The following is a 27,402-nucleotide window of genomic DNA, read 5'->3' on the forward strand; positions in this document are numbered from 1 at the left end:
AAATAAGGGTTTTTTTTATTCAGTTATATTGTTTAATTCCTTCTTAGACAGAAAATCTGTTTCTGACCTGCTCTATAATGTTGGCTTTACTTCTGCTGCGCCAAGCCTTCCTTTTATACCCTGACAGCCCTTCCTGCTTCATCTGCATCTCTAGTCTATTTGCTGGCCCTTTGCTCTTCCTTGGAGAATTGATCCTAATCCTCCAAACAATTTCACCAGCATTTGAAAGGCCAGACACTTCTTACTCCACTGATCTAGAGAACAGGATTCTGGAGATCGCTTTGTATGCACCCCTTCTGCCCCCAGCCCCACACAACCTTGCCTTGATCTCCACAAATTGTAACACTGAGGAAGCAGACAAGTAAGTCTGCATCAAAGAAAACTTATTGCCAGGTTTCCTATTCTTTATTTTTAATCATGTATTTTAAAGGTCAATAGCAATTGTTAGGCTCCCATCATTGTAAGAATATGTATTTCTGCAAGGAAATTATGAAATTTGAGGTTTTTTTCAGAAGCTTTGGGGCTTTTACCTTTCTACGTGTTATTATTTGCTGAAACAATTTCAGAATTAAGGCAAACATCTGCTTTCCATGTCATGTTCCCGCACATCCTCTGTCACCACATGTATTCTGTCGTGCAGGTTTCATTTGCATACAAAAAAGGAAGAACATTTTGGAGGGAGTTCCTTGTAGTCAGAAACGTGTGCCCCGAGGTGTATGTGCTTCTACGGCAGGAAAAACGGAGCTCTGTCATCTGGGCATTGCCAGTTGCCTCAGACATCTCTGTTAGTTGCTAAATTCATCTGTTATGTCACAAAAAGGAGAACAGCAAAGGAGCAGCAGGAACTGAGGCAGGGGAAGACTCACATATGCTGTGTGTGGTCCTCGCAGAGCCCTGACGCCTTGTGGGATTACACTGTAAGGGAGCAGTACGGATGCCCTGCTGTACTCAAACCCTTTGGCCGCTCCCTCGGGGCCTCACGCTACCCTCAAGCAGCGGCAGCCTGGACAGAGGGCGCCACCGCTGGCGCAGAGTGGAAGCACGTCGCACAACCCTCCCGCCCTGAGGAAAGCCCCCTCTCCCCCGCTGCCCTCACCCACCTCTGGGGATTCTCCTCAGTGGGCTCGCCTCAGCTTCCCGCCAAACCCCACTTCCCGTCGTGCCCCTGGCCGCGCCCCGCTGCGGACTCCATTTCCCATGACGCCCCGCGCCACTGCTCGCTCCCCATTGGCTGGCGGGGGGGGGCCTCGATCCCGCCGCTCGGACTCCGCCTCCCGTGAGGCGCCGGGCGCCGGCGGACTGCACGTCCCGGCATGCCCCGCGGGAGCTGCGGTGGGCCGCGGCCAATGAGGGCGGTGGCGCCGCAAGGGGCGGGCCCGGCGCCGGGGGAGGCTGTTTAAAGTGGCGCCTGCGGCGCGCGAAGGGAATGGCGGAGCCGGCGGACTATCCCCCGTTCCAGCTGGGGAAGCCCCGCTTCGAGCAGGTACCGCCGGTGGAGGGAGGGGGACGGGACGGGACAGGGAGCGGCGGCGGGAGCTGCCCCCCCTCCGCCTCCCCGCCGCGGATGGCATCGTGTGCCCCCCTGCCCTCCCCCCCTTTTCGCCGCCGTGAGGCGAGACCCCCTGCTCCTCTGCCCCCGCCCTCCCCCGGGACGGCGCGCTGATTGGTGCGCAGCCCCCCTGCGGTTGGGCGGCACAGCTGTCACTCAGAGCCACCGCCCTCCGCCTCGCGGCGGCGCCCGCGGCGGGCGGTGATTGGCGCGTCCCGCCGTGCCCCTGTGGCTCGGGGCGGGGTGTGTGTGTGGGGTGTGAAGGGCTGGGACGGCGGGTTCGAGCCGCTCCTTGGGCAGTAGGGCTGGGTCGGGGTCCCGGTGCCAGCGCTCGGCGCGGCCTCGTCCTTCCCTTCTCCCCGGTGGGATGGTGCGAGGGCTGGGCCCTGCCCCGGGGTGGCGGCGAGCCTGAGGTCGCGGGGATGTGAGGAGCTGCCCCGGGAGGGAGCAGGGCCTGCAGGGCAGGGCGGGGGGTGGTGGGGGGGGACCGGTGGGTGTAGGGGCAAGGGCTGCACCCGAGTGGGCGCTTTGGCCCCCTCACAACCGGCTGGCCATGCTGCGGGTTCACGTGGCCGCCTCCGCGGTGTTGAGGCGGTGGTTAGGCAGGGGCTGACGTGAAGTGGAGTCGTGTGGGGTGTCTGAGGTGGCTGCTGAGGAAGCGTGGCTCGCAATGACCGGTGAGGTGAGGAAGCGGCAGCTGTGCTGCCGGGCCTGGTACCTACTGATGACGGAATGGTGAGGAAGGGCTGTGGTCCACAGCAGCTGTCCCCCAGTGAGGAGAGCAGGTGCAGGGCTCCAAGCAGCTCATCCCCGCTGCTGCTTTCCACAGCCTCCCTTTGCAAGTGCTCACAGGGTCTCTGTCATTGCACAGCTGATATGGACTGCTCTTGGTTCTCGTGGAGCTGTGTCAGGCTGACAAAAAGTTTGTAAAACCTCCTTCAGTTGCTTTTCAGCAGGGCAGGACTCCTCTGGAGAAGAATAAGCCATTGCAATTGCCAAATCAGGAATGAGTAGCAAAGTCTGCTCATTAATAGGTGTGTGTCCCCCCTTGCTACTGGGGCAATCTCCAAGGAGACTCTTTTCCCACCATTCGTGCAAAATCTGTACGGGACTGCTGTTTGCCAACCATCTGACTTGCTAATTGCAGCTTGCAGAGCTTGGCTTGACCAAAGCCATGCATTTGGGTTGCTGAGAAGTCCAGTTGTTGATTTTTCCCTGGGGGGGGCAGCTCTCAGGTGGTGGATCTATGTGCCTTTCCCCCCACTGCCTTATCCCTGTATGGGAGGTCATGGGGGAACCTCCTTGGAGTGACAGTTTCCTCGCAGCAAGGAAGGGGTGACTTCCCGGTGCTGGGAGCCTGCTCAGCTGCGTTAGCTGAAGGATGCTCAGGCTGGGGAGATGGAGCTTTTTAATAAGGAGAGGAGGAGGAGGAGACGCTACTCCCTTCTAGACACCACAGATGATTCGAGGCACACTTGGCAGCGAGTCAGGCACAGAATCGGTGCGTTCTGTTCATTAAGGAGCGACTGTCACTTGTAGCAACATTTAGAAAATGTTTCGAGGGGTATGGCAGGATGTTAATGATTGCGTGTGCGTTTGAGCGGAGACATCCTCTCTCCTCGCTGCCACTCCTGGGAGATGAGCCGACTGCACTTGCACTGTGGCCTGGATCTTGGGTGAGGGTTGCCCGTTGGTGAAAGCACATTTGTGACTGGATGCTTTCAGGGGTGCTTTGCCAGAGGGCCACACTGAGCATCGGAAATCATTCCTCTTATCTTCTATAGTGTTGTTTTTCCTTTCCCATAAAATTTTCTGCAAAGCAGCGTGGCGGTCTAGTGGCAGCTGTAGGATGGGTCGTAGTGCTGGTGTCCTGCTAGCTCTTGCCCTGCACTCCCCTGTTTTCTCCTGGTCCATCTTCCCACACACGAAGTGCAGCTGGATGGCCCAGTCTGGGATCTGGCAGCATCATGGGGTTACAGAGCTAGAGAGGCTCGAGTGCTGCCAGGGCTTAGGGCACCCAGTTGGATCGTGCAGTCGGCTCTGCTGGGGTTGGGACACAGCAGCCTGCCCCATGTGGGTGCAGCCACATGCTTGCTCCCATCGTGTGAGCTGGCAGGGCCAAGGTCCTTCATCTCTGGATCAGACAATTACAGTTATTTATTTCCCCCATCTTGACCTTGGCATTTGCTACCAGACTTTGTTTCCCAGTGCTGGGGAAGAACACCTGTGTGAGCCTGAGGGATTGGCAGACCTTAAACGCCACGATTCATTTCTATCAGCTGTTCAGTGGCTTTCCCCCACAGCTCTTTGCCTTTCCCCTTCTTTCAGTGGCCTGTTGTGGGGTTTTATAAGATCTAGGCTTTAACGGTCCAGCTGACAAAGGGTGACTTAGTTGTTTTGGAAAGGATTAGTGTCACTTTGGGTGGTTGTTTAAATTCTAGACATAGCCCTCTGTGATGACAGCATTTACTTTTCCTCTGAAATGCTGGCTGGGAGCAGGTCTGGGGCTATTTAAGGGGAGATTTGACTAAAACTGGGGCTGGGATTGATGCAGGGAGCTGTGCTAAGCATCTTTGTCCCTACAGGGAGAAACAAGGAAAAGTTGTGTGTTAGGAACAAAAACCTTGGAGAGCAAACTCAGCTGCCTGGGGATTTGGTTCAGAGACATGGTGGTTTCCTTCCCCTGCTGTGACCCAGAGCTCCCAGAAAGCAGCTGAGCAGAATTTAGGACAGCAGACAGGAGATGTCCGTCCCCAGCACCACCTCTGGCCATTATTAAATTTCCCTTTTGCCCTTTCTTGTTTTGCAGTTCACTTGTTTTTCTTCATCTTCGGGCAAACGATGTTCTGTCGAGTCACCTTTTTTTTTTTTTCTTTGCTGGGAAGAGCCTCTGTCTCCCAATGGAAGCAGGCTATTTTTAGGTAAAAGAAAAAATGAGGACGTTAGGCTTGAGAATGTGTGATAAGGACTTAATTTTCTGATGAGTAGTTCTAATTTATTAGGCATACTCCTTTCTTTTTTCCTTTTTTTCTTTTTTTTTTTTTTCCTTTGCCCCCACCCCCTGCCCCCAAGGATTTACTAAGAGCTCCCTCATTTAGAGCCAGAGCTCTAAATGTTTCCAGTGCTCTGGGCTCTTTGCTTGTAGCCCAGACATTTACCCTGGGCAAAATAAATGCGGTTTTTTTTCTATCAGAAAGCTGAGAAAACCTTTCCAGCAAAAGCCCATATGAAGGCTGGGTGCGGTTGTGTGTTAATCGGAGGTGTTAACTGCTGGAGAAAGTGCTGGTTAAACTCTGGTGTTTTTATTGGGGTCAGTCCACTAAAAAGTAGTATGAGGTTGTCTTGGCTAGTGCAGGAGGACTGACTGCATGCACAGGGAAAACTGAACAAGGAGTGCGCTGACTTCCTTCCCAGCTGAAGTCAAGGGTGATCGTCTCAACAAGCAGGGCAAGAGAGACAGGGAACTGCTGGAGAGAGTCCAGCCGAAGCTTCAAAGTTGATGAGGGGACTGGAGCGTTTCCCTACGAGGAAAGGCTGAGAGAGCTAGACCCACTTAGCCTGGAGAAGACAGGACTGAGAGGGGATCTTATCCATGTCTGCAAATGCCTTAAGGGCCAGCGTCAGGACGGGGCCAGGCTCTTCCCAGTGGTGCCCAGTGACAGGACAAGGGGCACAAACTCCGACACAGGCAGTTCCATCTGAATGTGAGGGAGAACTTTACTGTGAGGGTGGCAGAGCCCTGGCACAGGCTGCCCAGGGAGGCTGTGGGGTCTCCTTCCCTGGAGACATTCAAACCCACCTGGATGTGACTGTGCAACCTGCTTTAGCAGGAGGTTGGACTAGGTGATCTCCAGAGCTCCCTTCCAACCCTGACCATTCAGTGACTCATGAGCATGCCTTGTTCTCTCTGCTAAGTAGGAAATAAGAAGTCACAGATCTTAGATCCTTCAGGGGAAGGAGAGGGAAATAAAAGGGAATAAACCCAAAGCAGAACTGTAAACTTTTTTTTTTATCCCTTGAACAGCTCAGCATGTATGTATTGTCATGGAGTACATGATGTGCTTAGGACGTTTTATTCTGTTGGCCAAACATACAATTTCTGTGACTGATATTAACAGCATTATTAAAGATGTGCTGTTGTCAGAGCTTGACCTTGCAGATATTTTAAATGTTGGTGCTCAACACATGTTAATCTCAGAAATGCTTATAAGGACATTAGTGCTAAAATATTTTTTCTTGCTGTTCATATACTTTAATCTGGTAAGTTTAAAGCATAACCAGCATTTATTACCCTCCTTAGCAAAACCATATGCTTCCTATGTCCAAGATAACCCTTGCAATAACACACAGATAAAGAAGCTGTTGATTAGATATGCCTCTCAGGAGCTTAATGGCTTGCTGCTAGCATACTGCGATTGCCGAAAGCCCTGGTACAAGCAGCGGGAGGAACCAGAGCTGTACTGTAATGTTAACACAGACATTTCTCCTCGTGCTACTCGGTGTAATGTTGTTTTCCGCTTTAAAAGAGTGAATGAAACTCCTCTCTCCTAAAGGGTCATCATTATGGAGAAGGGATTTTCTTAAAAGGCTGTGGAAGGATGGTTAAGGTTGGTTCATAACTGCTTTAACTCCTGTGTCTGTGCAGGTCCAGCCTAGCATGTACACGCTGCTTGAGATGAGGTTGGCATATGCTAAATGGTGTTTGCTGTCGCCAAACCCGGCTTTCTCAGCCCTGAAGACAGGCTGACCCTGTTTATCCTATGCAATCTATTGGGTCCCGCAAACACATGCTTAAACATCAAACCCAAAGGTGTCTGTATTTCCCCTTCTTCTCTGCAATTCATCTTTATCTGTTAACTTCACAGAACCTGCCAAAAAAGCCATCCGTTGGCTTTTTTACATCTCTATCAGCCAGGATTGGATTTTAAACAGGGAGTTTGTTTGCATCTTGTGCTGCAAGATGTAAACCCCTACTACTCAATGTAACACCTATTGAAAGGTCTCTGTGCTGCATCTTGGCTGTGCTCACATTCATGAGCAGACCTGTTGCTGCAGGTGGTTGAAATTACTGAGATGCAGGAGCTACTCCCATATTGACTCTTGGCCCTTTAATATTGTAAAGTCAAACTGAGAGCATCAAAGGACTGAGAGTCTGCAGCTTTAGCCTAAACTTGGAACGGGCTGGACAGCAAGTGTGCTGCTGTCTGGCTGTACCGTGCCAGAGTTCCATTGCTCAATGGCTTGAATTTTCTTAATTTTGTTTGGTTTAGCTTAAATCTCTTCGTAATTAATTTAAAGCTGATGTAAGCCTGATTTTTTAGCTCGAAAACACCCCCAAGTCTGCATGCCTTTTACTCTGGCTTAATTAAATCCTTTTTAAAATCACACTGTAATTAAATTGGGGAAGTGCATATCTCCTGTTCTTGCCAGGGCTACTCGGCATACACTTTTGAGGAATACTCGCCCTCTTTAAGGTGATAAACAAGCGCTTGCTAATGGTCACTTACCCATCTCTCAGTACCCTTCTTAAAATTTCTTGAGCCTGCAAGGAGTAGTTTCCTTCTAGTTCTTATCTCGGAGGCAGCTGGATCTTGTGTGGCCGGTGGCACAGCCACTTTAATGAGCTGGAACTGTAATGTACTCCTGTGCTTGCTATGAACTGCTGTGCCATGTAAGGGAATTAATATTCCCAGCCACTTTGCAGAACTTCATCTTGCTTGCAGGCTGGTGAGAAGTGGTCCCAAAATAGCCGCGATTAATCACAGGAAATTTGTGTTATTCAGTTTTCTTCCAGATAACTGTTTACTACAACAGATGTTACAGGAATAAAATGGCAAAAAAGGTGGTAGATGGATATTTAGGAGCTGAAGGTCAAACTTCTGGATGTCTTGCAAGATCCATTCCTTGCATGACAGCCAGAGCTGGAAATGATCCTGTTAAAAAGGAACTATCCTGAATTCTCACTTAAGTGTGGGTTTGGTTGACTGCAGTGTGTCGTAGGGCTGCCGCTGTGCTGGTGCACTGGACAGTTCCTGTGTCCCAGGGCTTGATCCTCTCATCCCATTTGCTTGTCGTAATAACTGTTGGTTTGCTGGATGGAGGCTGAGTTGGTGTGTCCAGTTCAAACCTTGGAGTGAGTTGAAAATACCTTGCTTTCCCCTTATTAGATGATAATGGGCATGGAATGATGGGGGAAGGATAGAGGAGAAAGGGTCAGGAGGAGTTTCGGGAAAAGAAAGGAGTTTATGTACAGCAAAAGGCAACATCCTGGAACAGCAAATAGCACTGTTTTAGCACTGAAGGGGCATTTAAAAGGCAAATAAAATAAAATTCTCTTTTCTTAGAAATTGTAATAATGAATGAGCATGTGTTTGTCAGAGCCTGGGACAAGGCAGTAGGTGGCCAGAGGAGGGCTGAGCAGTGCCTTGGCCACCTAAGTCACAGGAATAACAGGATGATCCATAATGAGGACCTGCAGAAAGTGTTCCTTAAATATAAGGATTTACAATATGGACTGTGGGCAAGTACTTGCCACAGTGCCTGGCCTTTCCCTGCTTGTCCTGCACCCCAGGAGTTTGTTTTGGCACCATTTTGCTGAGATAATTCTGTTACGTGCAAGAGCACCAGCTGCTTCATGTATCCTAAAGCCCTCTAACAGAGCTTGAAAAGAAACATTCCTAACCCAGGGACCTAAACGCTTGTTAGCAATGGCAGATCTTCAAGCAGTTACAGAAGAAAGGTAAAAAGCCTAGAAACTGCAATACTGCACTTCACCTGAGGTCAGCCTCTTGTTTGCCTGAGGCTGAGGCTTTCAGTGAGGTCTCTCTTTGCTGCAGAAGCCCCATGATGTGTGGGCTATGATGTGGCAGTGTTTGGTCTGATATAGATTAAAAAATTTTGAATAGCTTTTTTTGATGAGAAAGGAATAAGAAAAATGTCTCTAACATGTTTCTAAATTTGTTTCTTCGGACTGTTTTCAATTAGCTTCTTCACAGGGTCTTTGCCATTCCTCTTAGCAGAGTCTGTAAGAAAACAGGTCAGTGCCTGCTTGATCACTTTGGTGCTTTGGAGTGCTCAAAGACAGCCAGCAATGTGCAATGGATTCATCTGGCAGTGGAAAATAATTTGGGAGTTGAATGTATTTTAACTGGAAAAATATATTTTTCTTTTAAAAAAAGTTATTTACTTATTTTTCATCACTTTTTATTCGTAGCTAAACATGATACTCCCATCACACAAAGCACTGAAGTGTTCAGTGAAGCCTGAGTGCACGTGAGGAGTATAAAATGTCAGTGTGTAAATGAAAGTAAAGATGTTGAGGGTGTCTGGGTTGAGTCCTCATAGCCCCACTGTGGGAACTGATTTTTTTAGTTTGTTAGAGCCAAAGAAGGCCTTCTTGAAGGCTTCTTGTCTGTGGTCAGTCTGCAAAACAGTCTGTTGTATTTTGGTTATTGATTTCCTGCTTATGCTGTAGAAACCTGGTAGTTGGAGGAAAGTATTTTCATCAGGGGTGGAGAGCAAAATCTTGGTCTGTTCTGTGAGTTGAGTTTTGTGGGTATGTTCACGAAAGCATCTTGAGTTGCAGTTGAAGTGCAACATTGTATCTGATTTAATTTACCCCTAAATTTCTAAATTATTAAGATTTAGCTTTTTATTTTGGCCTTTTGTTTTGCATGCAGCTCTGTGAAAACAAATACCAGTCTTTAATTAAAAAACTTCTGATGGCTTCTAGTCAGGAGACTAAACCCAGGAAGCAGGAACTGACTTGGATGACGGAAAGGCAACCAGGAAGGTCTAGCAGTGAAGCAGCTTTCCATAGTCATCTGGAAAGGAAAAACACAAAGTCTCGTGGCTGGATGGCAGTAAAAGCAATGGGTATTTTTGCTCAGGGGCTGCATACCCATGGTAAATACATTGCTGCTTAGGAGGGCTGAGCAGTGAAATACACAGTGATGATGTGTAGATGCAGCCTCAAGAAGACAACTTTGCTCTTAGTTTGAATTTGGTTCCATTTTATGTGGTTCTCTGCGAGACCACAGAAAGAGCTTTTGTTGTGGAAAAATGAGGTTCTCGTTCATGAGAGTTTAAAAAAAAAAAAGCAAACACATAAAACTTCTTCAAACTCATACTGCTCTACTCTTTGGGATTTTTTTTTTAATGAAACAAAGTTTGGCACCATGAATTAATTGGCTTTGAGATGGTTTAGATGTAGAACTGGACACTTCCACCCATTCTGCTCTGCCACTCATCTTGCTTTCATGTTGCTCTCTCCTGTCCAAGGCTGAGCTTTATTTGCTGCTTTTCCCCTGGGTTTTTTGATTCCAAGTGAGCCCAGCTTGTGTGTGCATGAGGGGGAGAAGTGGGATGGGGAAAGGGCTTTTTTACCAATTAGAATGTTGGTTGGTTTGTTTTTTTTCTCCAGTTGCTTGATTAACAAAGCTCTCTTTAAAATCTTGGCCTGGGTATGGGAGTGAGTAAGGTTTAATGGGGTTGCTTGTTTGAGGATATTTGGACTAGAAACAGCAGAGCAAGAAGTTTGTTAATGGCTTGTCTTCTGCTGTGCTGTCCCGTGGTGGTGATGGGGGATGTTGAGCTGACCTGTGAGCGTGCCAAGCTGATCAGGATGAGTTAAAGGATAACTCGCTGTCATGGGACTGCAGCTCATCCTGTTTCCTGGGATCTGGGAAAGAGAGCAGGCAGATTTTGGCTTCAATTGGTGTGATGGAGATTGAGTGTCATGGTGACAGTAGCCCTTCTGCTGGAAAGGTTGGGTGGTGGCTAAGCACTAGAATCTCCTTCATGGGAGACTTCTAAGAGGACCTTTTCAGGCGGTTCGTAAGAGCAATAAGGAAAAGCACATTTATGCAATTGCATTTTAGAGAGCTCATGGTAACTCAAACAAAGTGGAAACCACAGCCGATGAGTTGGGTCTTGTTGCCTGCCTTAGGGGAGGGAGGATGGACTCCAGCTCAGGTCTCCACACCTGGTCTCTGTGCACCCCGATTGTCAGATATGTTCTTGAGAACTGGCTTCTGCTTTGTGTTTCAGCCTAGGGAAGAAGTGCACGTGTATTCTCGTTGTCCTTTCTTTGAAGTAGCTGTAGCAAGAGGGTAATTCTTTTTTTTTAAAGTGGAGATGAAAGAAGCAAGCACTGAAATAGTTTGTTGGCAGACAAGTGGTTGGCCCTAGGTGACCTCACGCCATCAAGTGCCTGGTGGTATCTGAGGAAAGGACGCTTTGGCCACCATCTTCTAGCAAGCCCATAGTGCAGTGCCTGCTATTGGCTGTGTTAATTTTCTTGGTGCCTAGCCTAGCCTGCATGTTCAGACTTTTTGGGGTTTTTTTTCCCAGGAAGAAGGCTAGGAGGATAAAGCAATTTTGCTTCTTGGAGAAAGCCTTCGGAAAGCCCCAAGATGTTTTCATACAGATCTTTTAAGTTTCATGAGGCTGGAAAAGCACCTCTTTCCTTACTGGGTTGCAGCATTTCTGGTTAGTTTTTGTGTGTCCACTTAGATTGTTGGCCACTAGCGTTTGAAGTCAACAGCTCTGCATGGTAGAGTTCGCTTTTTTTTTTTTTTTTTTTTACCTCAGGACCTTACTGCACACTTCCATGGCAACCTGAGTGAGGGCTGTTGTCCTGACCCAGCTGGAATGGTCCTGCCCTTGCCCTGGGGCTTGTCTGACCACAGAACCGATGAGTTCAGGCAACACCACCACCTGAAAACAGATCCCTCCTTTACGGCTTAGATTTCTGGCACTCCTAGCTCCCCGATCAGATGGCTGCAGCATCGGGTGAGTGTCAGCGCTGGCACAGGGCAGGAGAGGAGGGGTGGCCATGGGAATGAGATTGCAGCAGGATGGGTTTGAGCTGCTGAAACGTGTCCTTAGCTGGGTGTCGCTGAGGCTGATCAGAGCAGGAGACCAGCACTGTACCTGAGCCAAACAAACAATGACCTTGGGCTACAGGACTGGCATCCTGAGAGCATCTGCAGTGTTGCAAACTTAAACCTGTGCTTCGAAAATAACATTTGTATCAATCAATTTTGAACTTACAGTCTCATTCCCCTTTCCTTGTGCCTTGTAGTGTCATTTACGTCTTTTGTAAAGTGGGTGTAAAATACTGTTCTATTAAATACTGTTTCTCTCATTGTGAAATGCATATCGCAACAATAAAGGTAGTGAAGAAATTGGGACCACTTAAATTTAAAAATCTCCCCCATCTGTTCTTGTTTAAACCCCGTGCTTAGAACTGCTCTGAATTCTCTTGTTGCTGTTTGGTGTTGAGCAAGTGCAGAAGGATGGGCAGTGGGAGAGGGATGATGGTAGGTGGGAGCGCTCAGGATAACGTGACAAGGGGCCAAGTGAGTCACGCGCTAGTCATGTCGCTCCCTGCACCACTGGCAAGCATCAGGCCGTAGTGATGTGGAGGACAGTGGCATCTGCAGAGATCTTTTATACTGAAAATAAAAGTAAGGGAGCAAAATGTCAAGCTCACAAAAGCTGGAAAGTACCAGAATTAGTGTTAAGTAAATCGATGCTAATTAAAATCCACTGGGCTTTTTTTTGGGGGGGAAGTTATGTGAAGCTATTTTGTTTAGTTGTGGGGTTTTCTTTTTTTTAGTGCAGAACATGGAAAAATAACAGCAGAGTTTTGTAAGCAGCTGAGAACGGGGTGTTGTGACATGAGGTGGTGGACAGCAGTGTTGCTGCAAACTGCCATTGGAGAGGGATTTCTGCCTCAATAAGTTGGTAGTATTACTGGTATTTCTCAGTGCTTGATGGATTCAGCAATGAAGAACCAGCATGTTTCATAAAATTATGCTAGGCTGTGATCAAATGCCATTCACACTGCTGTATCTGTATTCTGCTCCTGTAGTTATTGTGTGTTTCGGCATTACAAATGCAAAAAGAGATTTGCCTGCTCGTGGGTGGAGAGCACCCAGGGCAAAGGGGTCCCAATATTCACGTGGAGGTCCGTGACCTGTGTCCCTTCTGCATCCATGATGGGCTGCAAATGCTGCTGGGTAGAGGCCATGGGGGAGACAGCGGCTGCTGGACCAGGCTGCCCTGGGTCTGTTTGGCCTTGCTGATGTCCAGATGAGAGTTTAGGCTGCAGAAAGGCAGCACTGGCACTCAGCCTACATCTGCATCCAGAGGGAAGAATCCAGACTGATGTTTGAGTAATGATGTACGTGTATCCTCAGTGCTCTTGACGTATCATTGTTTCATGGTCTGGTGCTTTGAGCTTGCCTAAATTAAATTTTGATTTTTTTATTTTTTTCTAAATACTGAGTCAAAACTGCTCTCCTTTCCTTTGGAGCTGCCAGAGATCTTTGCAGCCTGTTTCACAGACATCTCCCTCTTCTTTCAGATTGTCCTCTGTTCTCTGCATCCCTTCCTGGTCCTTCAAATACTTTTGCTGCTCCTGATGAAAGCATCTTCACCAGCTTTTGCATAATGTTATCCCTATGCAAGTGCATCTAGACTGGTTTTTTTCCAAATGTGCCACTAAGAACAAGCCCAAACCACAAAGTTACAGTTTCTTTTACGTATGTTAAGGTTCACAGTCCATCTTCTGCTCTGTGTTTGTGGAGTGACTGGCACAATGAAACCCAGACCTTGTTTAGTACCTAGACAATTTGGCAATAAATGGAAGAGGTAAAAGTGGGTTTGTACTTGGTCTCATCTTTTACCTTTCTTATTCTTCCTATCAAGGAAAACCGACTTGTTCCCTTATTAAATCTTTAAAGTCTCTTTAGAACATTTGAAAATACAATTTCACCTATCTTTTTTTTTTTTTTTTTTTCCCCAGAAGCATATGGGTGGAGGAGTTTCTTCATGCTAGTCTGTCCCCAAAATCGGGGACCCTGTGGTGCTGGTGGCCATGTGAGATGGGTGCTAGCGGGAATGAGGACAGGCAGCACACAGGGAGTGCACTAAAGATGTAGGGTGGCAGTTCCTTTGACTGCATTGCTCTGTGTGGGAGGTCTGGCTGCATGTTGGGTTTTTGTGGCTTCACATATCTCCCAGGAGTCCCATACGGAAGCAGGCATATTTCATTTTTGAGGGAAAAGTAAAGGGTATTTTAGCAGCTTGACAGTATCCCTTTATTAAAGCATCTATATTGGTAGCCTGTTAATAGCAATGCTGCTATTAGCTGGGTCCAAATCCTCATATTTTCCTTTCAGACTTCCTATCACAAACTACCAGTGAATAGCTTCTGCATTACTTCTTTTTAGTTGCTACTTAGTTTTGCAGAAGAAAGAAAACCTTTCTCTACAGCAGGTGAATGGCAATTTCTAACTGTACACGTTTTCGTTTTTTTTCCCTATCTTCCAGACTTCATTTTATGGCAGATTCAGGCACTTCTTGGACATCATTGATCCGCGCACTCTCTTTGTTACTGAGGTAATGTATACACACCTTGTTTTCTGAAAGTACTGTTTATTAGACAGGTTTAGATTAAAAACAGTTTCTTCTGTGAACAGCAGAAGTAATGAAGCCAGGTTTCCAGTGGATTTCTGTCTCACAGTTGATTGATTGCCCAACTAAGTGCTGTTAAATCCATAGCATAAACTTGCTTTTTATTAGACATCAGTGAATCCACGCCTGGCGGTCTCCCTTCTCCCTCTAGTAAGTGGTGAGACCCTGAACTCATTTCAGTCAAACTTGCCAGTGCAGTCTTCTCGGAAGGAAAATTCCTACAAGTCTTCATGTAAGAAACCTGACCAAACGAAAAAGGCAGGTGAGTAGGTGAGAGCAAATATTAATTCTCATGGAGAAAGTGAGCTGGGTGGGTTTGCACCGCAGTCTTTCAGTGGCTGCACTCACAAAGGCATTTTCTGAGCAGTCTTGTAGTTCTTCTGTGGTTATTACCCTGTTAATAACTGAGTTTTGGGTTTCTGGCCCAATTTAGCATTGTCCAGCATTATTGAGCTTCTCTGCTTTCTAAAATAGTGAGTAATAGTTTGGGGAATCCTTTAGAAGAAATATTTCTGTTGGTGATCGTAAGTTTTGCCTGTTGGCCAGAAGACTTAGGATTTTGCTTTCAGTGAAGGGAAGCTGCTTTTCCTTTTTTCATCTCTTTTCTCTCAGTGGGGTAGTGTAAGATGAAAATAAACGTACAAGGAATTCTCAAAACACATGGAGCTGAACTGCTTTTTGTAGCTAGTGGTGAACTGAGTCCAGTTCCTTGCACCCTGTGATTGCAGGGGGGAAAAAGACCTGATGCAACTTTAAATAATCTTTCTTCTAAATCAGCTAGCTTTTTTCAAAAACGTGAGGCTAAGATGTATCGTGTCATTTATTTTGAGTACTTTTTGTATGTGTGCTCAAGAGAACTGCAGACGTTAAAGCAGCTGTTCTTATACCATCAAGTTGAAGATTATACTTTCCCTTGTAAAAGCACAGGCTCAGATCACATCTGAGATCAATTTTCAAAAGCCACCAACCTCAATATGGAACTCAGCCTGGGGACGTAACCTGCTAGGAAAAGAATGTTGCAATTCCAAAGAGACTTTGTTGTGTCATGATAAAAGAAATTAAAATCACAATATTACCTGAGGATGCAGTGCACTTTGCAGATGCTGGAGCTGCTATTTAGAGAGGATGTAAGCACATATACCAGAATAAAAACAATTCTACACATTAAAGGCTTGATGCTGCTCTTACCTTAGCAGAGATCTGGTGTTCAGTGCATCGTGGTGTGTATCGAAGGCATGTGTTTGACAGCATGGGGAATCCTCCAGTGTGCATTTGTGCTGACTGTATGAGGTTTGCAAGCTCTCTTTACGTCATTTCATAATTTTGATTCTGAAATTCATAAATGGATGGGAGGGGCCTTCACTACCTAATGATGCAAAAGGGAACGGGGTGCTGGAGAAATGAGACCGTCTTTGTCCATTTTTGTCGTGCACTGAGAGTGCTAATGTAACACCTAAAGGCAGTGAGGAAACTAATGCTTAGCAGTGGATCCAGCCAGCCACTGAAATCCCCCTCTCTCACCAGGTGAATTTGCACTGGAAAGTTTTGCACAGTTGGTATTTGGTGGGTTTCTGTGAGCATGTGCTTCCCAGCCTACTGCTTTGGGGCACGACGTCTGGGACAGGATATGCTTGGGATATTTGAGGAGGAACATGGGTTCTGGGTTCCAGGCAGCTGCATCAGGTGGTCCAAGTCACCTGAGTCAAGGTCACTTGGACAGAGGTTCTTCTGGTATGACAGAAGCAGATGATTCTGCTAACTTTGTTGGTGGATTTTGTTATGCCTCAACTTATTTTCTTTTCCTCTTTTTGGAGGAAAATTCTGTTGGGTGTATAACATCCATCCAGTTTGGTTTAGTTAAAATTTCTCTTCCTTTGGGAATGTTTCCATGTTCTAATAGTAATCCTCACCTTTCTTAAATCTCCTTTTAAGCCTGTAGTGTGTGTATGTATGTAGTCTGTTGGGTTTTTTTAAGCTGGATAACTTGCTGTGCACAATGCAGGACCAAACTAGTCAATTTTACAATGACAGTAGTACAGAAAAAAGAGAATTCTCAAGCCTACTTCTTGAGCATCCCTCAAGTTGGGGGATATGAGTGACCTTGACTGAGTTAGTGGTTCTACTTTTTTCAGTTATGAAATAGCTTTAAGAAAGCGGCACTGGGTTCCTGTTTGGGATGGAGTAAGCTCTTTCACGCTATGGTTATGGTAGTATAATGAAACAATTTAAACTGAGGACTATAACCAGTCTGGTTTCACTGTGTGCCCCAAACCCTGTTGTTCTGTCTTCCCATTTTGTTACCTCCAGCAGCAAACAGTTCTGGTTCCATAATGAAAACAGGTACTTTAGATCCTGAAGGGCTCACTTTTCCCCTTCTTTGTGAACGCCTTACTTTAAGGGCTGAATCTCTTCTGCCCTTTGAGGGTGCTCACCTTGCTTGTCATGCTCCATCGGGTATAGAGGATGGCTAGACTCTTGGGTAAGCTATCTGTGAGTTGGGTACTTGCTTTGAACTTCAATGAGATGATCCCTCCTTTGGCCCAGCAGCATGCTTTTTTATGTTTGTATTGTCACCTTTTCAAACTGTTACAAGTTTTCGAAGAGGTTGGTAAGGTTGAGAGTACAGAGTGGTCAGCTGGTGTAACAATTTTCCCAGACACCTTTTGACAAGGTTCACCTTAGAAGGTGAGACCTAGGGGAAAAAAGAGCAAAATTCAAATGGCCCAATTTTACCCTGGACATGGCTGTCAAGATCTGAGTGCCTCAGGCAATTCTGGACCCCAAACTGAACCTCAGCAAATGAGGGAGGTTTGGTGGTGTTCTTAGAGGGTCTGACAAGCATAGGTCTGAACATGGTCTTCAGGAGTGGCTTCGTGGCTTTCCAAGGTAGGAAATGGCCTCCAAGCATTTTCTTTGGGAATTTGAATTACATGATAGTGATGCTTCACCAGACCTTCTGCAGCACACTTTTGAAGTCTACATGAGTCCTCTTTCCCTAGAGAGGTCTCTTGGTAAAATAGACATGAACACCTGAGGTTACGGGAAGCACTTTGCAGAGTAGAAAAGCTGCTTTGTTGACTGTCCTACTTGCTGTGCTCTGTATATCTAATCTTGTGCTTTAATATAATATACTTTGGGTGTGTATATGTACAACTAAAAGCTGTTTCGTTTCCTTTGATAATTTAGGTGGCAAATTAAAATCTAGAAAGGGTTTGATGAGAAAGCAGCCGTTTATGGATTGCTCCTTCCCGCTGACAGATGGCTGCATCTTTCAGGCCTGGGGTTCTCGGGGAACAAATAAATTGCTGTTTGTCTTGGAGGAGCTCACTAGCAAATGGAAAAAAAAAAAGTAGATAAATGAGTCTCTAATGAGAATGGAGGTTAATCCCATGGAAAATGCTGGGAAATGTAATATTATTTTTTTCCTACATCCTTTTTTTTTAATTGCGGTGTGTTACATCATTGCGTCCTACTGGTGGCTGTGTTTGGAGGAAGGATGCAGTGATCCCTCTGAGTGGGGGAAACCAAGCACAGTAATATCAAGTATAATTAGCCTCAGTGACAGTCCTCTCTTACTCATTTATTTTTCAATAAAGCAAATTCTTAACATAATTAAAAACTTCCTTGTCTTTTAGAGGTTCTTAAGCATTAATCCTCAAGGGATGCATACTGAGTACTGGATTATGTTGTAGCTGTACTTTGCAGTCTGTGAACTCACAGAAAGAAAGTGTGTGCTTATGCTTTTGCATGCGGCAGGGGCAGTTGGAAGCTGGCTGCTCCCGTTTGACCTTCAGTGGGTTCTGGTAGAATAATTATCTGTATCAAACTTACCTACCAATTTTACTTGCTTTCAGAGCACATATGATACTGAAAGAAGGCACCAACCTCGTGTCAATATTGCATGTAACCTCCAAAGAGGAGGTTTTCTTGTGTGCTAATTTATATCATTACTGGCTTTCTAATGAAATAATTTTTTGGCAGCTGCAAATGTGCAAAGTTTTCCAATAAGCAGGGAATGTGTCATTGCAGAGGTCAAGCCCAACAAGTTTTGTCGCCAAGACCATGAGAAACCCCTCAGTGGGTGTAATGCCTATTTTCAAAATGTGTGAGGTTAAAATGATTGAAATAATACTTTTAATTGCTCTGTAATTAAGGTTCATCTAGAGAAGCAGTAGGGTCCAGCAGATATTTTGATAAGGCTAACTTATCCCATCTGACATTAGCCTGGACAGACTGTTAACACTCTGTGGGAAGCTCTACATGGAGAAAGCTGTGGATCTGATAATAATTCAAAGCAGAAGTGAAGTAAGAATTAAACTGAGCTCAGAGGGGCTGTGTGTTATCTGTTTTTGCTTTATCTCATTGTTCAAAGCATAAATCTGCAGAGCACTGAGCATCTTGCATTCCCATATTTGGGTTTAAAATGGAAGCAGGATTAGATGTATGTTATTTATATGAACGATACCTTCTTACTCAGCAGATTGACTGTCTGTGTTTATTCAGTGTCACATCTGCTGGCTCTACTTGAACAAAAAGTTTCTGGCTCCTGTTGTCTGTCACTGTAGATCCAATACAATAGGGCCAGCTGGAGTCAAGTCTGCCGTATGTATCATCCGTAGCATAGTGAGACAAAATCGGAAACGGTTGAATCACTGATGGCAGAGCACAGCTGGATTTCTGTACCCACATGGAATTTGCGGGGCTGGTGGCCAGAAGACTTGCTTTGGATCAGGTGCCTGTAAGTCATCATTGGTCCAAACCTGAAACTAGTGAGTCACAGGCACCCACTGGATCATCACTGGGCTAATGTGACCTCAAAACTCCAATACAAGCCCTGTACAAGCAGAGTGAGATGCAAACTGTTCCAGTGTGCCCTGTCCCATCAGTGGATTTTCTTTTAAAAGCCTCAAATGCAGAAATTGACTCTTTTTTTTCTGTTGATTTTGTAACAGTAATGTTGTTGTGCTACTGGCACAATGACTGTTATTACGGTCTGTATGTGCACATATGGGTTTCTGGAGGCAGCTCTAAGCCATGTGTAGGCATCAGCTGAGATCCAAGAGAAGGCAAAGCACAGATCTTTCAGACAGAAACAGTGTGCCCTTGAGCAAGGAGGACAAGGTGAAAAATGAGGACAAGGTGAAAAATCAGTACAAGAGCTCACATGCTGGCTGGAAGTGTCACACATGTTCACGTGTGCGGTCATCTATGGGACCTAAGGCGGTTGTCCTCTAACCCACCAGGGTGCTGGAGTGATGGCCATGAGGGACATGGAGTGCCAGTGAAGGGTTCCTGGAGGTGGCCATCATCTCAGTGTGATGTGGGCTACTTTCCTGCTGGCATCTCTGGTTTTGTTCTTTCTCTTTCTTTCTTTGGTGTGCCAAACTAAGCCCCTAATAACACAGTCCTTCAGCAATTCTTTCTACAAAGGCTAAAACATTCTGCTGATGTAGCCCTGCCAGCCTGCTCCAGGCAAGGACCTTCTGAGTTAACGCCTGTTGGCCTGAGTCAGGGCTCAACAGGTTACATTAGCTCTCTGTGGTAAAACCTGTGGGTTAAATCTAAGCTGGTTTGTTCAAACTGAGTCAGGTAGTGGGTTTTGGCCATGCAGCCAGCAGATGTGGCTTGTGCCATGCAGGTGAGTGCTGTTCCTCTCCAAAAGGTGCCTGCTGGCAGCTGTCCTGGCCCATGGCAACTTTCAAACTGTGACTGGGAATCACTTCACAGAGGGCTGGATGGTCTGAATCAAAATGATGCCAGAGATCATGCTGATACAGGCTCATGCCTGGGCTCTGACTTGTTTAATAGTGCAGCTGTAACAATTGCACCCAGGCTCGTGGATCAGTGGTAGCCCACTGCATACTTCTCATGGGCTTAGTGAACTGAGCTGTAGTTCAAAAGCTGGGTGTTTCCCAGCTGCATCCAGCATGAGGCAATGATTGAGCCTTTTTCCAAAGGCGGTTGTACCTGGGTAGTGTTTCCCAGGCGGACGTGGCTGCTGTGGTGGAGGACCAAGTGTGGAGTTTGTGCTTCTGAATCACTGAGCATGGTAGATCCCTGGCACTGCTTCTGGGCTTAGGTTTGTAAGAACATCCTCTGGGTGCAGATGGTCCGTCTAGCACCCTATTGTGATAGCTGAGACCCCATCATCCACCACTAGAAGTGCTCTAGTTTTTATGAGGAAAGGGGTATGAAAGATATGATACATACTAGTAAAAACTGTGGTTGTGGTTTTTTTAAGTGATGCTGTAAAAACTCAAGTGACACCTCTTCCTACAGATAGCAGCAGAGAAGTCAAGCAACAATAAATATTGAAACAGTAGCACAACCTTGTAGACAGGCCTCTTCCCCCCCTCCCCATGAAAATGGAAATGAAGTGTAATCTTAGACATTATCAACTACTATAATAATGCTGTATCGTGCTAAAAGCCAGGGAGTGGAGCTGGTTGGCATTTGGAGCTGTTGCACGCTGTAAAGTTATTTCCTTTTTTTTGGAGGCTTTGGTTAAAAGAGCGTGCTTGACTTTTCTAGTAGGGATACAGGGCAACTGTGTCTTTTCGCCAATGAAATTTTGAGGCTGTGGGTTGTTTGCTAAAACTACCTGAACACCTCGGAGCCATGTGAAAGGAGTCTTCTTAATGTGGTCCTTGCATTTAACACTTTTGTTCTCTTTCTGTACCACTCTTTTTTTCAATCTCGGGAACCATCAGCAGTGTTGGTCTAGGACTTTTTTTCTCTGAGAAAGTTCCCTTCTCTCCCCATGGAGCTGAAAGAGGAAATTCATGAAGACTGCAATTTTAAAAGCAAAATCGGGCTTTTTTGTTTTCTGTTTGTTACCATACTAAACAAGATGGGATCTGGCCAGGGTTGTTATAGTAACTACTAAGATTTCCTCAAGAGAAGGAGAAAAAAATAGAACACAGACCCATTCATCTATTACTTCCAGTTTTTCATTCAGAGTTACATGCTGTTCTGTGGAGATAATTTGCAAGACACACAGTGTAGGTAATTTCAGTGACAAAAACACATATCAGTAATGAGCACAAATGGCTCTCCAGAATGTTGTGCTGGCACTCCTGGGTTATTTTCTAGCTTTGGAGGCAAGAAGGGTTGTCTTCCCTGGATCTGCAGTCATTAGTCATTCAGCTGTCTGGCTTTTCACCTCTGGATTATTGGGACGTCTACAATATTATACAGTGATATTTCATTGCTACTCATGCTAGGCAATAGCTTTTTCTTAGTGTGATATTTTTAAACAGCCATGAGGACAACAGGGGAAGGTGCTGTCAAGAACAACTTCAGAGGCTCAAGTCCGGTTGTGATCTTGTATTATATTTCTTCACAGGTTGGAAATGCCTGAAACAGCCTGAAAATCCCATTTGTTTCTCATGTTTGCAGTGCTTCATAGTTATCTGGTGATCAACCAATGCTCTCAACTGGTCTTTCTTGTAGCTGGTCGTTTCAGCTACAGAGCTTTGAGGGTTTTGCAGAAATTTGAGCCTGCCGAGAGGAGCATGGCCACATGCTGTGCTGTTGGATTTCATCCCACGTGCCCATTTCTCAGAGTCAGCTTTTCTTCTCTACCCAGTTCCTCAGCCCTTCTGGAGGAACAGTGCGTCACCCAGTGCTCTATCACGAGAAAATATCATCCTAATCCATAACTATTCCTCTTTTTGCCCAGTGTCGAGAGGACTTGGCTTAAATAATGAGGACTTACTTTTCTGTCTGGGTTATTGGATAGATGCAGAAAAGTATGGCCAGTGACTGGCCTTATCCATTGAAGTACTCAGGATGCACTTATGCTCCTAAAGAATGCAAGCTCCTTCCAGGAAAGGACTCATGTATTCACTCTATCACTTGCATGTTTTTTTTTATTAAGATAAGTTTAAATTTAAAGACAGATTTAGCATATATATGCATAAGGGAAGGGGGCTAAGAGTTATGACACATTTTTTTTTTTGTTGCTATATACAGCTTGTCTGTTATGTCTACTTGGATGATGGTAGTTTGGTTCAAAGGGATACAAAGCAAGCAGCTGGAGGAGAAATCTACTGGAGATCACTAAATCTGCAAAAACCTCATCAGGCTTGGCTGAAAGCAGTGGGAGCCTGGAAGGTGCTTAGGGGAGACATTATTTCTGCTTTCTGCCTTCTTGCTTTTTGCCCTGTGCACTGTTTGTGGCCACTGTTGGAGAAAGTTTGAGTCATGTGGATGCTTTTCCTGAACCAGTAATGAAAACTTTTATAGGTTAAGTAATTCTGATTTTTGGAGCAAGGCAGTGTTTCCATAGCCAGCTTTTTAGGTGAAATGAGTGGTTGCTTAGCCTTTGAAGAAGGGGGGGGGGGAGGGGGGGAGATTCTTGAATACACTCGATCATACTTCACCTTTGATATTCTTGTAAAATGTATAAAAACTGATGAATATAACTTTCTGAATTTCACAGTGCCACAGTAAAATGGGAGTAGAAGAGCAAAAGAAAGTGCTCACACCTAGCACTAAAATATAGTCTAGAGTTGGCCTTAACTGTTTGTCTTTGAGACCCTTCAGGATCTCATCATAGCCTTGTCCCCTTTGGAATGGGGAATGAGCGCGCCAGCAGCCAAGGGTGATGCCTGGATCTGCAAGTGGACCTGAGCCCCATCTGGTCAGAGAAATCCAGAGCAGCTCTGGGAAGTCCCAAGCAAGAGGCTTTGCAAAGTGTGAGAAGGATGATGGGCAGCTCTTTCTGCAGGGGCATGTCAGGCACAGAGCATGGGACAAGCTAAGTCAGAGAGAGCCAATTTCAGGCCAACACACCCAGAAATAGGGCAGAAAACAGAAAAATTATCACTTGTTGCGTATGTGTAGTGACACAGGGCTATGAGCTTTGGCTGGTAGTGCTGACCTCAGCTTTATCACCCAGCATGAACAAACCCCATCTCTGAGCCCACATTTTGCCAAGAATATATAGATTTTTGCAGAGGTCATTTCTATCTGATGCTAAGCCTCATTTGACGTCTTTGTACAGACTCTCTGCTTCTGCTGAGTCGCTGCTAATCAGTGCAAGAACATATAAAATATCAAGGCTGGAAATAATGTGGTGCTGATGATGTGAGCTCAGCCAGTGTAAAAACAGCCATGAATCCCATCCCAACCTGCTTGCTCTGCTTAGTGAAGGAATTGCCACTATTCCATATGTCTTGCATGTTGAATGTTTTTGAGGACAATAGTCATTCATTAATTGCTGCTTTCAGGTTGGCGTAACTGCTGGCGCTTCCAAGGAAACAACAAAGTACTCTTTGATGTTTGCATGAAAGGGAGAAAGGAGTTTCCCTGCAACTGATCCCATGGATGCAAGCTTGTAATGAGCTCAGGGGCGCTCGCCTTATTTACAGGAGGGTTGTGAGAGTGGAGTTTGCAGTGACGACAAGGAGCCTTGCCACGATTACACTAAAACCACAGGGCTTTAGATGAAGCACCATGACACTACGTGTTATTTCAGAGAAAATATTCTGTATTTATGAAATGTCCTTCAGCACTAATATTAGAAAAGCTGCCAAAACAACAGCTAGTGCAGAAATGTCAAGCCGAAGTCGATGTTACTCATCTGGATGACAGATAACCTGCAGGAGGGGTTTGGGAACGTTTAGTTGAGTGATTTTTTTGGCTTAAATATTTGAGAGCCATTACTCAGTGATCTGGTGCTTGCTGCAGGCTTGGATAAGCAGATTTAACCACAGCGAAGCTGCTCTTCATATCCTAAGTTGTTCTTCTTTAGCTTGGTCTAGTCAAAGACTCTTTCTACCTGTCTGCTTCTGTCCTGTGGGTTGTGTTTTTTTTTTTTTTTTAATTTCAAGAACTACACAGAGTATATATGTATATACTCAAGTATGCACACTATACACACACTATATATATATATGTTAAAATTATTATATATATAGTTCTTGAAAGTATTGTGTGTGCGTATAAACCTTGAATGCTTCAACTGCAGAACACTTTTCTATATATAAGAATAACTGTTCTGGGAGTAAATTGATTATTCTGACAGACTGGTAGCATGGCTTGATGCTCTTGTCATCCCGTGAACACATGAAATGTATTTAGTCTTCTATTTTATCACAATGTGAGGAAGATCTTTATTTACACATGCCTGTATTTGAATCACTGGTGATAGTCAGATTCCAACTTTAACTGCACTGATGACTGACTTCGGTAATTTTAGAGAGGATATAACTGATTTGCAGAACCCCCGTCTGAATGAGTGTGTAACAGGCGCTGTATAAAAGCAGCACAGGTCAGTGGTTCGGCATTGTGGCACTTGGAGATCATCTGAAGGATATGAAAATATCACAGTATTTCAGATAAATTAACTCAACTTGGACTTCAATGTGCAGTTATAAAGTGTGATATTAACATTGCCTTGCATGCCATGAATGCTAGGTCCAGGGGAGCCGCTCTTCTTTACACAGCTGTGCTGTGATCAGCCTAAAATTTGCTGTGTTTTAACTTTTTAGTAGGCACTGAGTTCTTAATGGTGATGCTTATTATGTGAAGGCTTCTGCCTTGCTCTTCCCTTCAGTTTTCCCCCACCAATGCATGTACTGGGAGAGGACATGGAGGCAAGGTCAGGTCTTCAATCTAAGCAGTTGCCCTGTTGACATCACTGGGAGATATTAATCTGAGAGTGATGTGGAGTGATACTAGTGTCTGAGATGGGTAATTCTACGTTGCACCGGAACATATCTGTTTTGTTTTGAACTATTTTCTGCCTTTAAGTGAGAACTCATTAATCTCCAAGATTCACTAGATCTCTGGTACCACACTAAAGACTCAGGTTTTTGTGATATCTTCTATAGACGCATTGCGAGGGGGAGTTTTTTTCTATTTTCTCTTTTGTTTGTTCTCTTCCTCTATACTGCTTCTGTGGTTAGCTACAAAACAGCAGGGCTGTGCCAACCAGCAAAACAGGTGTCCCTACATTCTTTTTCCTTTTCTATCATATGGGTAAAAGGACCCATTATGAGGTTTGCATGAAAGAAGGTATAATTCTGTAACTTAAATTCATTGCCTTCACTAAAACGATACAGTACAGGACAAGCATTGCAGAACACACTGCTGTTTTATTTGCAGAGTCGTCTGAAGGAAGCTGTGCAGTTGTTGGAGGATTACAAGCACGGGACTTTACCCCCAGGAGTCACCAACAAAGAGGTAAGAGGAAGAAACCTTTGTTAAATTTCTGCTTCTTCCTGCAGTCTAAAGTTGGGAGGATGAGGTGGCATTTTAGTCTGTCTAGTCAAATGCACTACTGCAGGACTTTTTGGGTGTTTCTACTGGTAAAACCCCATACTGGCTCTGTTTAGTTGATGGCTGACTTCTGCAGTGGTGCTTCTGAGCACCATTGCAGCTCAACTGCCAGTGTTATAGTGAATTTGGGTTGTTCTGAAGTTCCCATGTTATAAATGTTGCTCAGCAGAAGTGACAGCAAGTGGCTTGCAGTACAAACATACAAGTTTTTTATTTAGAATAAGTATAAAGTTAGCAGTTTCTGACTTGCAGACTTACCGATTATCTTTGGTCAGTGCTATTGCTTCCCTTTCCCTTGCAAAGTGTGCTTGTGCTATTAAAAGAAAAAAATGTGATTTTCTTTTTTGAGCTGAAGGCCAGTCCTGTAGGTTCTTGTACTAGTAACTGTGATGCATCAGCCCCCTCTCCTACTGTGTTCCTGTTGGTTATAATAACTGCCACTTCTTCATGGAAATAAATACTGTTTGGGCTGCATATAACCCGCTGGATGGCCTCCTGTTGTAGATTGTACCATCAGTAGTAGTACTGTGTGCTGGGTGGTGTTCCTACTGTTGGGATGGAAGCTGAAGGAGGTTGTGGAAACCTCACTGATGGTGAAGGTCTTAGCAGGGTTTAGGCAGCTGCTGAGAAAAGGATCATTTTTGGTAGAACTTGATTCTGCTGTGAGACAAGAGGGATGGGCTGGGTGATCTCTCCCAAAACCCTGTCAGTCCTATTTTCTGGACTTTTGTCTGATTCATCTATATGAACACAAGAAATTTGTGGAAGCAGAGATGAGTATTGCAGAGGGGCAGACTGCTTTTTGAGCCTTTTACCTCCAAATCAGTGGCATGAAACAGAAATCGGTCTTTCTGTGGGTATTATCTCAAACTCTCCTCCTTACCTGTCTATGTGTAGACACCTGACCATAACACCAGTATGGGGGCTTTTTTGTGGTGTGTGTTTGTGCATCTAGCACAAAAGACTTCAGCCCTATGTAACAATGCAATATAAAGAACAGCATGAACTGATTGGCAGACCTGCTGTAAAGTGTAAGGAGATGTAAGAAGCAGCCATGGCAAAGGACCAGTGCACCTCCCAACTAAACAGTGATGGAACTGGTAGAGAGCTCTTCTCTCACAACCTGTATATCAAATAATCTCTTTTATTTTTTTTCCTGTTTACATGTAATTATTGCTCCTCATAAAAGACAAGCATAGCATGTAAACGAAGAAAATTAAAACTCACATTTATTTTAGAAAGTGACTACTTGTGTGGTAGGTGCTGTGTTGAGAGAGAGGCATGGCTTGAACAAAAAATCAATGGGAAATATCTCCTCCCTGCATGATGTGCAGTATGAGGCATTGCTGTCCTGGTCTTTTGATGTCACTGCATTTTTTCAATGATAATCTGATGGTAAGAAAAAAGAAACCGGGGTCAAGGAAAGGAGAAAAGCAGAAAGTGATGCAGCAGCAGATGACTCAGTTCCCGTCTGCCTTCAGGCAGATGAAATATAAGTCATTCACTATGGCAAACCACATGGACTTTTGACCTACATTTTGGCTTTTCCTAGTGAAAGACCTAGGATAAACCCAGAGTTCATTCAGAATTGCATTGAGAGAGCGCAAACAAAAGCACTGCGTTTCTTGTTTCCCTCAGTCATGGCAACATATGCAGGAGGTGAACCTTGTTATGCAAGTTGGAGGGTTCAGACTGTAAAATAAAAGCATGGGGCAGAGGAGGAGAGAGAAAATGATGCCAAAAATGCCTTTCCTAGACTAATGTTAGCACGTCAGTGTCAAAAATAATTTTTTTGTCGTGACACGGTTCACTTTGATCACAATGTCAATTATGTTAGAGGAGGTTATGTAGTTTTGCTGACTGTAGGATAAAGTAGCACTCCCGGGAGGAGCCTGGGGTGGAATTGCAGCATGTGCTTGTTGTATTTAACTGTGCTGTGCTGCATTAATTAAACCAAACCACAGGGAGAGGTGAGCGAGCTACAGGTAGATCCCATAAGGCTGTGAGACTTGAATGTTCACCCAGGATACCACAACCACTCGAAAAAGGGTAAAGATGGAAAGGACCTGAAAGCAGATGACAAT

At 45.2% G+C, this 27,402-nt stretch overlaps 1 protein-coding gene across 2 annotated transcripts in view; it reads left to right on the forward strand.

The window, feature by feature from the left end:
- Positions 1-1,330: 1,330 nt before the first annotated feature.
- Positions 1,331-27,402, forward strand: part of SFXN5 (sideroflexin 5) — a 109,237-nt gene continuing 83,165 nt past the window's right edge. Inside the window, exons 1-3 of one of the 2 annotated variants that reach the window (XM_056358948.1) lie at positions 1,331-1,483; positions 13,889-13,957; positions 25,145-25,222. In XM_056358948.1, coding sequence (XP_056214923.1) covers positions 1,427-1,483; positions 13,889-13,957; positions 25,145-25,222 — 204 coding nt within the window. In that variant the 5' untranslated portion in view covers positions 1,331-1,426. The remainder of the gene's footprint in view (positions 1,484-13,888; positions 13,958-25,144; positions 25,223-27,402) is intronic. The other variant, XM_056358942.1, reaches the window with a different exon arrangement.

Source organism: Falco biarmicus, chromosome 1 (assembly GCF_023638135.1).
Source record: "Falco biarmicus isolate bFalBia1 chromosome 1, bFalBia1.pri, whole genome shotgun sequence".
Classification (NCBI taxonomy): domain Eukaryota; kingdom Metazoa; phylum Chordata; class Aves; order Falconiformes; family Falconidae; genus Falco; species Falco biarmicus.